General features: G+C 49.7%; 1 protein-coding gene across 2 annotated transcripts in view; it reads right to left on the minus strand.

Moving 5' to 3' along the window:
• USP13 (ubiquitin specific peptidase 13) overlaps positions 1–7,912 on the minus strand; it is a 123,139-nt gene extending 115,227 nt beyond the window's left edge. The window contains exon 1 of one of the 2 annotated variants that reach the window (XM_008266542.4): positions 7,588–7,912. In XM_008266542.4, coding sequence (XP_008264764.3) covers positions 7,588–7,755 — 168 coding nt within the window. In that variant the 5' untranslated portion in view covers positions 7,756–7,912. Of the gene's footprint in view, positions 1–2,310; positions 2,330–7,587 lie in introns of those variants that run through there. The other variant, XM_051818794.2, reaches the window with a different exon arrangement.
• Between the last annotated feature and the right edge of the window lie 3,400 nt (positions 7,913–11,312).

Below are 11,312 nucleotides of genomic sequence, written 5' to 3' on the forward strand. Positions count from 1 at the left end.
AGGTGAAGAACATGGTTGCAGCAAGCAGGTGTACTTCTCTTGCCTACTAGAACTCGGACATTCAGACGATGGCCTGGGAACCCCATGATGCCCCAAAGACCCTCTAAGGGATTTGGGAGCTCAGACTATGTTCATAACATGAAACTATTCACCTCTCAGCCCTCCCCACCAATTCTCTCACAGAACTCACTGGTATTTTTCAGAGGCCACATGCCATCCGATGACATCATCACCCCAATAGCTAAAAGAATGCAACTGTACAAACTATCTTAATTTTGTCTCAGTTTTAATTTCTAATATTGGTAGTTGCTAATTACCAGCAAGTAGAAACTGCACAAAAGCTCTTGGGGTCCTCAAAAATATTAAGAGCCTAAAGAGGCCAAAAGGCTTGAGAATCATTGCTCTGGAACAATTTTTCAGCTAGATGCTAGGAGCAGGGAACTTTTGACATGTGAAACTGATTCGTTTTACTTTAAGTTCACATCTTCAAAGGGTCAGGAGAAGTCTGTAAGCTCCTAAATTTTGCTTTACTATTGTATGTCAGTGTACTCATTAGGAGGCAGATTTTTCCACACAGATCCTAAGTTTTCCTCATGTAGTAAGTAAGCACCATGATGGGAAGTCTCTTTGCCTGGATGGCAACCTGACTGCACCATGGTACAAAGCACAAAACCTATAGGCACTCGACCATGCACACTAATGACCACAGCAGCTTGCTTCCCACTAGCCAAAAGGAGGAGCCAACCCATATGTCCATCAGCAGATGAATGGATACATAAAATGTAGCACAGACACACAGGGAATATTATTCAGCCTTCAAAAGGAAAGAAATTCTGACACTTGTTACACCATGGATGAACCTTGAAAACCTTATGCTACATGAAAAAAGCCAACACAAAAGGCCAAATATTGTGTGATTCCATTTATATGAGGTGCCAAGAATAAGCAAATGTATAATGACAGGAAATGTAGAAAGGTGGTTACTGTTACGAGGGGTTGAGGAGGGGGAAATGGGGAGTATTCTTCTAACAGGTGTACACATTTGGGAGGTGAAAAACCAGAGATGGAGAATGGCGATGGTTGCACAAAACAGTGAATGTGCTTAAGGACCCTGAGTTGTACCAGCGCAAAAGATAAAAATAGTTGGCAGAGGGGCGGGGAAGATTTGAATTCAAATCCCAGCTCTACCTGTGGGACCTTCATACTTCAGTGTCCTCAGCTCTAAAACGGTCAAAATCATCTACAACATCAGATTCTTGTGAGATTTAGACGAGTTCGAATAATGAAATAGAATTGCAATCAGCACCTGGGAAGTGCCCTATCACTGGGTCTCAAACTGTGGCCCGCTTCAGAATCACCTGCAGAGCTCATTAAAACACACGCTGCGGGGGCCCCACCTCTGGCAATTCCACTTCAGAGACCTGGTGGGACCCAGGACTTGACCTTTCTAACAGGTCCCAGGATCTGCTGGTGCTGCTGCCCCAGAGAGCACATGGTAAGAATCACTGTTCTAGCCACCTGCTAGCTGCCATTTCTATGATGGACAACATTGGAGACAGGACCAGCACATTGATAGAACACTTGTGTAAGGAAAGACAGAAAGACAGAGGATCCACTGAACCTCCAACATGAAGTTTTCCCACGAGTAGTGGGAGATCTCCAAACTTTCCCGGAGCATATCAAACCCAGCCACGACCACCAGGTGGACCACCTATCCACCAGAGCTCGTGCAGACTCCCAGGAAGACAAAGCACCAAGCGTTTCAGCTCAACATCACCCAGCCATCTCAGTTCTTTAGAGAATGGGGGAAAGCCCCTTCTTCCAAGATTGCTCTGATGTGAGCAGGTTTAGCTGCTGTGAGCAGCTGATCGCCACACCAGGCGTAAAGCCGGACAGTCCTAGCTTCCGCTGCATCGAAGAGCCCTTGTTTCTCAGCTGCCGCTGGCCAAGGGAAGCCTGCTGAGCCTTTGGGCACGAATCCAAGCCTGGAAGAGTGAGGGTGTTTCCACCACTGGAGCCACACTTGACCAGTGGGTACAGGAGCCGGTGAGAAATACCGCCCTCCGCGTGTGTCAAGTGAGGACTCTGACGCATTCCACCAGTCCCCACGCCGTCCCTGGGATTTAGCACCAGCTGCCCACTGTGGAAGCCAGCTTCTAGCTTACTCCTGGATGGGCTTTCCTTCCCTCTGCCACCATTCCCTGGGTCACTATTCTACCTCTGTTCCCTGGGATACCTTTCCAAAATAAAGTGCCTGTCTCAAAGCCTTGTCAGCCTCCGCATAAATAACCAAGAGAGAGAAAGACTTACATATGGAAGAGCCAGAGCCTGGCCTCAACCTAGAAACTGGAGAGCAGCAGGACAAAGCACACCCAGGTGACGGAGGTGCTCATCACCAAGGAGATGGCAGAAGATTCCATGGTGGTCTATGAGAGCTTGTAAGTGGAAGTGAGCACGAAGACAGTTCCTCCACTTAACCACAAAGAACTTTCTACCTAACACCTGACAGCCACACTCAGGCTTACAACTAGTGCTTGGCTCTTTTCCCTTCCTCCCTTCTTTTTCCCATTTATTTTTTTAAGATTTATTTATTTATTTCAAAGTCAGAGTTACAGAGAGAGAGGGAGAGACAGAGAGAGATCTTCCATCTGCTGGTTCACTCCCCTCCCCAAATGGCTACAACAGCTGGGAGTAGGCTAGGTGGCAGCCAGGAGCCAGGAGCTTCTTAAAGGCAAATGTGAGGCCGACGCTGTCGTATAGCAGGTTAAGCTGCCACCTGCAGCTCCAGAATCCCATGGGGTGCTGGTTCCAGTCCCAGCTGCTCCTCTTCTGATCCAGCTCCCTGCTAATGTGCCTGGGAAAGCAGCAGAGGATGACCCAAGTACATGGGCCCCTGCACCCTTGTAGGAGATCTAGATGAAGCCCCTGGCTCCTGACTTTGGTCTGGCCCAGCCCTGGCCATTGCGGCCATTTGGAGAGTGAATTAGCAGAAGGAAGACATCTCTCTCTCTCTCTCTTTGACTCCACCTCTCCCCCTCTCTAACTCCACCTTTCAGATAAATAAAGAAATCTTTTTTTAAAAAAAATATAATGATTACCAACTAGCGAGTAATAGTTTATATATTAATGTATTTCATCCACAAAATCACTTGAGATAGGTTCTGTTACTGTCTTCATTTTACAATAGAGAAACTGGGACAGAAGAAGTTACATAGCTGGGTGATCTAGCCTGGATACAAACCCTGCCAATCTGGCTCTCTCTTTCACATTTGTCCCCACAATCAATGAAGTCCCCACATTCTACATGATAAGCCCATATGATTCTTTTCCCATTGCTTCCTATTTGTATTCTCACCATCTGCAGAGTGTATAACCCCATGTAATTCACGTGTTTCCTAAACATTCACTGAGTTCCTGGTATAGATTCCAACCTCCAGGAAGATCACACTCAAAGGCAGAGGGGCGTATGAGTGTGTTGCTGGGGTTCCATGGAGATGCTTATGAGATCTAGCGGAGGTGGGGATAAATCCAGAGATGCTTCAGAGGAAGAACCAATTGAATCGAGTCTTGAAAGGAAGCTCCACTGGGAAGGTGCTTTACAGACCTTGTAAGATGGACCAAGTCAGAGAGAGGTAAGCCTACACATGGAGGTGGGAGGCTAGGCCTTGGGTGAAAACACAGAGGTAGGTGAAAATATAAATTTTCACTCATCCCTAAACACCTGCTATGTGCTACTAAGCCCTCGAAGGTGGGACAAAAGGAAAGAGAGGATAATGAATGAGTTCTGTGCTGTCCACTCAACATTCACATCCCATAAAGGTAAAGAACAGCAGAGGTCCTCACACCCAGCCTGAGACAAGGGAGGAACATAATAAAAATTTGTCAATCCATAGACTTCCCCCAACACCTCCTCAAATCACATGATTTAAGTAGTTCTCCATAACAGACCATATAAAATCAAGAATACAGACATACCTTCCGCCTAGTAGCTAACACACCCTCATCCAACACAGAATTACTGTGTTCAATACTCAGCTCTGGCTCCTGACTCCAGCTTCCTGCTAGTGCAGACCCTTGGAGGCAGCAGTGATGGCTGCAGTAATTGGGTTCCTGACACCCACGTGGGAGAGTCAGATTGAGTTCACAGCTCCTGGCTCCAGCCAAGTGAGTCCCAGCCATTGCAGGCATTTGGGGAGTAAACCAGTAGGTGGGAGCACTCGCTCTATCTCCTCTCTCTCCCTCTGGCTCTCTTTAACTCTCTAATTAATGAATGTGTTTTAAAAAAATCAAGAGCAGGGGCCTGCAATGTGGCGCAGGTTAAAGCCCTGGCCCGAGGCGCTGGCATCCCATATAGGCGCTAGATATGGTCCCAGCTGCTCCTCTTCTGATCCAGCTCTCTGTTGTGGCCTGGGAGGGCGGTATAGGATGGCCCGGGTGCTTGGGCCCCTGAGCCCACGTGGGAGTCCCGGAGAAGGCTCCTGGCTCCTGGCTTCAAATCAGCACAGCTCCAGCCATTGCGGCCATCTGGGGAGTGAGCCGGCAGATGGAAGACCTCTCTATCTCTACTCTCTCTGTAACTCTGTCTTAAATTAAAAAAAAAAAAAAAAATAAGAAGAAGAATAAAAAAAAAAATCAAGAGCAAATGTGTTTCCAGGATTGAAGGTCACCATCATCTACTCTCTATTAGTTCTGACCTCACTACCTGTTCCTTACCACATCATGCTTTTTCTTACAAGTACATTAAGGCAGGTGTAAAAAAAATTCACACTTTATTTGCCTGCACAAATAACTTCTCTTGTTCAGAATGTTGGTCTCCTTTACTTTCTTTTTCTTTTTTTAAAAATTTTTTCCTTTATTTTCTACCCATCTTTATAAGCCTTTTCAAAACTAGCCAGTGCAAAGATTTTTTTTTTTCATCTAACTGGTTTTAACCTTTTCTCTACCACATCCCCATAGCATTGTGAATTAAAGTTTCTGGCATGTTTAGCACCAATGAATGTTACTCCATATGGTTTGTAAGCCATTCATGTATGAATTGGCATAGAATTGGCACAATGAAATGTTGGGTAAGAACCACAATGGAAGACTTCACTATAAGGCACTATACTTTAAGATAACTTGTTACTGGGGCCAGCGTACAGAGGGTTAAAGCCCTTGGCCTGCAGAGTCAGCATCCAATAAGGGCACCAGTTTGAGTCCCAGCTGTTCCACTTCCGATCCAGCTCTCTGCTATGGCCTGAGAAAGCAGCAGAAGATGGCCCAAGTCCTTGGGTCCCTGCAGTGGAAAACCCGGAAGAAGCCCCAGAAGCTCCTGGCTTCGGATCAGCTCAGTTCTGACAGTTGTGGTCATTTGGGGAGTGAACCAGCAGACAGAAGACCTTTCTCTCTCTCTCTCTCTGGCTCTACCACTTTCTGTAACTCTGTCTTTCAAACGAATAAAATAAATCTTTTAAAAATATTCTTAGGCCGGCGCCGTGGCTCAATAGGCTAATCCTCCACCTTGCAGCGCCGGCACACGGGGTTCTAGTCCCGGTCGGGGCATGGGATTCTGTCCTGGTTGCCCTTCTTCCAGGCCAGCTCTCTGCTATGGCCTGGGAGTGAAATGGAGGATGGCCCAAGTGCCTGGGCCCTGCACCCCATGGGAGACCAGGAGAAGCACCTGGCTCCTGGCTTCGGATCAGTGTGGTGTGCCGGTCGCGGCAGCCATTGGAAAGTGAACCAACGGCAAAGAAAGACCTTTCTCTCTGTCTCTCTCACTGTCCACTCTGCCTGTGGAAAATAAAAAAAAAATAAAAATAAAAAAAAAGATAACCTGTTATAAAACCGTTTTCTCTTCCTCCCTGAAACACAGATAATGACACACACTGCTCCATCAGCCTTGTAAATAGTCCGAGTCTCCCCAGGAACTACTGTGATACAGACGAAATCATCATTTTACACTGGCCAGGGTGCTCCGGAATAGTGCCTGACACACAGGAAGCTCCTGTTAGCTGTGTGTGGAAGTGAATTAACATAATCAGCTTCCTTTCACACCTGCCATATAGTAAACAATGTGGTGAGCATTTCAAATTACGAAGTTTGTAAGCAGAACTCCAAGCGCACTCCAGATCAAACATGGAGAAAGTCATGTTGCCCATTGTACGTGCTGTGCTACCCTAAAAGACTTCCGTTGCTTTCTTGTTCCTGGAATCCCCCATCTGTCAATTGCTGAAGTTAAGACCACTGTCCCCCTCCACCCTAAAGAGCGAAGAGTGGGAACCTGCCTGACATCGGCTACAAAGTCTGAAAATGGCATTTCCTAATATTTTGCAGATAACAGTAGCAGTACTGCCAATGGTCTCTTTCAACATGCTAAGCATTAAGGACATGATTTCAGTCCACTGGACGTGAATTTTTTTAAAGAAAAAAAGTCATCAACAAATGGGATAGATTTTTCTTCCCCATATGATCTGGAATTAACACACACACACACACACACACACCCCCTAAATGTTAGAGGATACCAATTCTGAAACTCTAATGTATACCAAACAAAAACGCCAAAATCAACCCAGAAGATAATAAAGGAAACTTTGGGAAATATGCCATACATTTGGGGTTTCTTCCCTCCAACCAACCCTCTCCACGCTGTGAACTGCATGTTAGACCATTGTTCTGAAACCTATGCACCTCGCCATGCACCCGGATCTGCCCCATGACACATGAGCTCTAAAGTGGGTGGATAAAAATAACCTGGTCCTCAAAAAGACATGAGAAACGCCAGACAGCTGAGTCACTTTGAAGCCCATGTGGACTCCTGAAAGGGACGTTCACTCTCCTCCTGCCTCTCCCACTTTCACGCACAACCAGGTGAACGCAGGCGCCATCCGCCCCTGGAGGAGGGCGGGGAGGCGTCCTCACTTCCCCCTCCAGTCTCTGAGGTCACGACTCAGGACTGAACTTTTAATAATTTATGCCAGTGAACGTCAGCCCCAGTGACTCACTTGGGAGGGAAACGCGGGACGGCTTGGGAAAGCCATCATAATCTAGTAGAAACACCCCCCCCCCCATTTCTGCACCTTCAAGGTTTCCTCTGACATTCTAATGGCAAAGGAGGGAGTGGGAAGAAATGGGAAGTGCAGGCAAGAAAGCTCAGGGGGAGTGGGAACCCCTGGGCAAAGCAACGGCCCCATAAACGGAACGGCTGCGTGTGTGTGCAAAGGGGGCACCGAGCCCGGCTACCCTCCCGCCCCCGGCCCTCGACCCGGGAGGACGCCAACAGTCCACAGCCTGCGGTTCACTACCGGGAGCTCCTCGGCTCCAGGCACCTTGGAGACGCTGATGGGGCTGCGGGCAGGCTGCTGGGAACCCGGCCCTTGCAGCCCAGGAGGCTGGCGGGGCAGACAGAGGCTTGCAGCAGCCTTGGGGAGCGCACCAAGTGTGCACCCAACTGCAGCGCCCCTAAGCCAACTCCTTCGCCCGGAGGAGAAAGAGGAGGTCCCCGCGGCCACTGCGCATCGTCTACCGCCAGCTTCACGTGCGCAGTGGGTCGGCGGCTGCCGCAGGCCGCCGGCTCCGCGACCCTCCCCCCCGAGGCGCCTCACTTACTGGGGAGTCGTAGGAGAAGGCGCACTCGTTCTTGTAGACGCGGTCCCCGGAGCGGGGCACGCGGATCGTGGGCATGAGCGGTACAAGCAGCTCGCCGATGTCTCCTGCAGCCATCTTCCTGCCACCGCTGCCGCCCGGCATGCCGAACAGGGCGCCCCGGCGCTGCATGGCCGCAGCGCGCACCGAGCCGAGCCGAGCCGAGCCGGAGCCCGAGCGCGGGTCTGCCCGCGGCGGCGGCGGCGGCGCCAGCTAGCGAGCGGGCGGCAGGGCAGGCGGACGCGCGGGCTGCGCGGGCGACGGGAGCCGAGCCGAGCGGGCGGGCGGCGAGAGCGGGCCGCGGGGCGGGAGCGGGCCCCCGGGGCCTGGGGCGGGGGGAACGCTGCTATTTTTAATCCAATGGCGAGTCGCCGGCCCAGCTGCAGCGTCAGGCGGGGCGCCGGGGAGCGCCAGCCGCAGCGCGCCGGGGAGGGGGCGCCGGAGGGGGGCCCGCGCCCAGGGCCGGCTCAGCGGCGGGGGCGGAGGGCAGCCCCGGGGCGTCGGCGCGGGAGCCCCGAGCCGGCTGGGAGCCAGAACGGAGCGGGCTACGAGGGGGCGCTGCTCGCCCAGGCGGCGGGCGGCTGCCGCGGGGCCCGCCGCGGTGTTTTCCATCCCAAATCGCCAGCTTGCCCAGGGGCAGCTCCTAGGAGGCCCACACAAAGAACGGGAGCAGGGGTGGTCAAAACCGCTTGTTTTGAAAGCAGTCGTAGACATGAGCCACGACTTCCCTGGATCGGACCAAGGTGGGATCTGGCACCTAACGCGGGGCCCAGATCTCAGTTGGCGCCATGCATTTCGGTGTTCTCTCCATAAGCCTTGTTCCCCACTTTTTTAACATCTAGATCCCAGTAAAAAGAGATTAGACTGGGATCCAGCAAGGAGAGAGGTCTGGCGGAGGAGGGGGGGGGTGTGGGGGTGGGCAATAATACAGGGTTTTCTTAGGTGGGGGCGGGGGTGTGTAAGGCTTTTTGTCCGGGTGAAAGGAGGACTTCTGTTCCTATCTTCTTAATATCTTCGGTGTGACTCAAGGTCCCAGAGTCAAGCATTCAGTGTCCTGATTTGAGGATCTTACGTGCAGACATACGTGCTCATCAAGTTCCTCAAAATAAATAATGAATGGGGTTGGGTTGGGAAGTTAATAATTTACAAGCATGGCATGCCTCACAGCGTACTCACATTTTCTCCAAAGATTTGTACAAGATGGGTTCCGAGCCATTTAGGTTCCCTAACTGCACCCAAGATACTTCCAGGTTAGGGTTCCCAGTGATCCCTGCCAGTTAGTGGAACCAAGCAACAGTGAAGGCAAGCGCTGATTCTGTAAGCCTCTCACGGATCACCTAGCCCTCGAAGTCTTGTTTTCCTACATGACCGCCCTGTGGCCCTCCTGGGTTCTCCAGGGAGTCTCCCGACCTCTCCCTGGATTCCATGCTGTCCAGCAAGCTTCTGGCATGCCACACATTCTTGGCACCCTGACTCCCACTGCCTGATGGCACTGGAGGAGGAGAGGTTGGTGTCAAATCCTTAAACACTGCTGCTTGGCTCCTGATTGGGCAGCTACTCCCAATTCTTACTATGAATTCCTTCTCAGCAGCTTAGCATCTTCTGGGAGTATGTGTGCCTGTTTCAGGATCATGAATGATGCTTGCTCCAATTACAGAGAAAAACCTGATTCAAAATGTTCAAAACTCTAAAAAATTTAATTTTAAAATAAATGCTGAACAAATCAACATGACACCATTTTTCAGCTTTCAGGCTAATAAAGATAAATTGAGTTAATCTGGGTTTGGGAAGTAGACCCTCAACATACGTTATTGAGGGGAATAAAGACAATATGTCTCTTTCGAAGGAAATTTACTAACACCAACCATAATTTTACACGCATGTTGTTTTTTTCGTTAATTCCTCATTTAGAGATTTATGCCACAGATAAATTCAGACTGCATTCAGATATTTGTTGAGGCCCTTTTTTTTTTTTTTTTTTTTTTTTTTTTGGACAAGCAGAGTTAGAGAGAGAGAGACAGAGAGAAAGGGAGAAAGGTCTTCCTTTTCCCGTTGGTTTAACCCCCAATGGCCGCTGCGGCCAGCACCCTGCGCTGATCCAAAGCCAGGAGTCAGGTGCTTCTCCTGGTCTCCCATGGGGTGCAGGGCCCAAGTACTTGGGCCATCCTCCACTGCACTCCTGGGACACAGCAGAGAGCTGGACTGGAAGAGGGGCAACCGGGACAGAATCTGGCGCCCCGACCGGGACTAGAACCCGGGGTGCCAGCACCGCAGGCAGAGGATTAGCCTAGTGAGCCGTGGCACCAGCCTATCCACATCTTTTATCAATGTGATTGGGTTAGTTTCAGTTCTGCTTCAAATTCCAACTTCCTGCTAGTGCACACCTGTACTTGGCTCCCTGCCACACATATTAGAGACTTGGATCAAGTTCCTGGATCCTGGCTTCAGCAAGGCCCAGTCCCAGCTGTTGTGGACATTTGGGAAGTGAACCAGCAGACTGAACAATTTCTCTCTCTCTCTCCTCCCCCTCGACACACACACACACACACACACACACACGAAAATACATTTTAAGAAGCTAAAGATCCATCTATAGGAATTAATTAAAATACAGTTCCACAGAAAAGAACAAAGTTGCTCTCTGAGTGGTGATGTGGAACAGTCTCTAAGTCACATTACCAGATGAAAAGAGCAGTGAGTGGTGAGCAGATCAACATTTAAAAGTCAGGAATACATGCAAGGCTGATAATATGCAGCAGGCACCCTGGCACACCCTGTATGCTGCCCACCTTCCAATTGTTGGTGCCCGCGGTAAACATGTTTAATGATGCGTCTCAAAATATGCATGTATATGCATATGTATGTGTGCATACTTGTTTGGCTTTCAGATGTCCTTGGAGGAATACCAGAGAAACTCCCAGAATACGTGAAGAAGAAAAGAAAGCCTGAGGTTAGTGGGGTACTAACTTCTACTCTACCTTTCTGCACTAGTCAAAAAAATTTTTAAAGATTTATTTATTTGAAAGTCAGAGTTACTCAAAGAGAGAGGAGAGGCAGAGAGAGAGAACCAGCAGTCTTCCATCCACTGGTTCACTCCCCAGTTGGCCACAACGGCCGGAGCTGAGCCGATCCAAAGCTAGGAGCCAGGAGCTTCTTCCGGGTCTCCCATGTGGGTGCAGGGGCCCAAGAACTTGGGCCATCTTCCACTGCTTTCCCAGGCCATAGCAGAGAGCTGGATCGGAAGTGGAGTGTGTGGGATGCCGGCACCACAGGTGGTGGCTTTACCCACTACGCCACAGTGCCAGCCCCATCAAATTTTTAATATGTGCAAGTATTGCTTTAAAGATTAATTAAAACTCGATTGTAAAAACACCACAAGTTCAATCACCAGTAATAGTAGCAGAAGTTGGAGACAACTGCTACATCACTATAACACAGCATCCCAGCTTTTTCATATGCTAGCATACATGGACAAAGACATTTGTACTGCTCACTGAAGTAATCAGTCAAGGATTCTTTCTGTAGCCAGAGGCTGTTGGTATGGGGACTTCAGTCACCACAGGCCCCATTTGTGGCCTCCCACAGGGCTGAGGAAATAACCACACCTGAAGGCTATCTCTGCACACCAGAATGCCAATTGTGTGCCGGATGGAAAGTTCTAGTCAAAATGGAAAAATGGAAACCATATA

The sequence above is a fragment of the Oryctolagus cuniculus genome, chromosome 4, assembly GCF_964237555.1.
Source record: "Oryctolagus cuniculus chromosome 4, mOryCun1.1, whole genome shotgun sequence".
NCBI classification, from domain to species: domain Eukaryota; kingdom Metazoa; phylum Chordata; class Mammalia; order Lagomorpha; family Leporidae; genus Oryctolagus; species Oryctolagus cuniculus.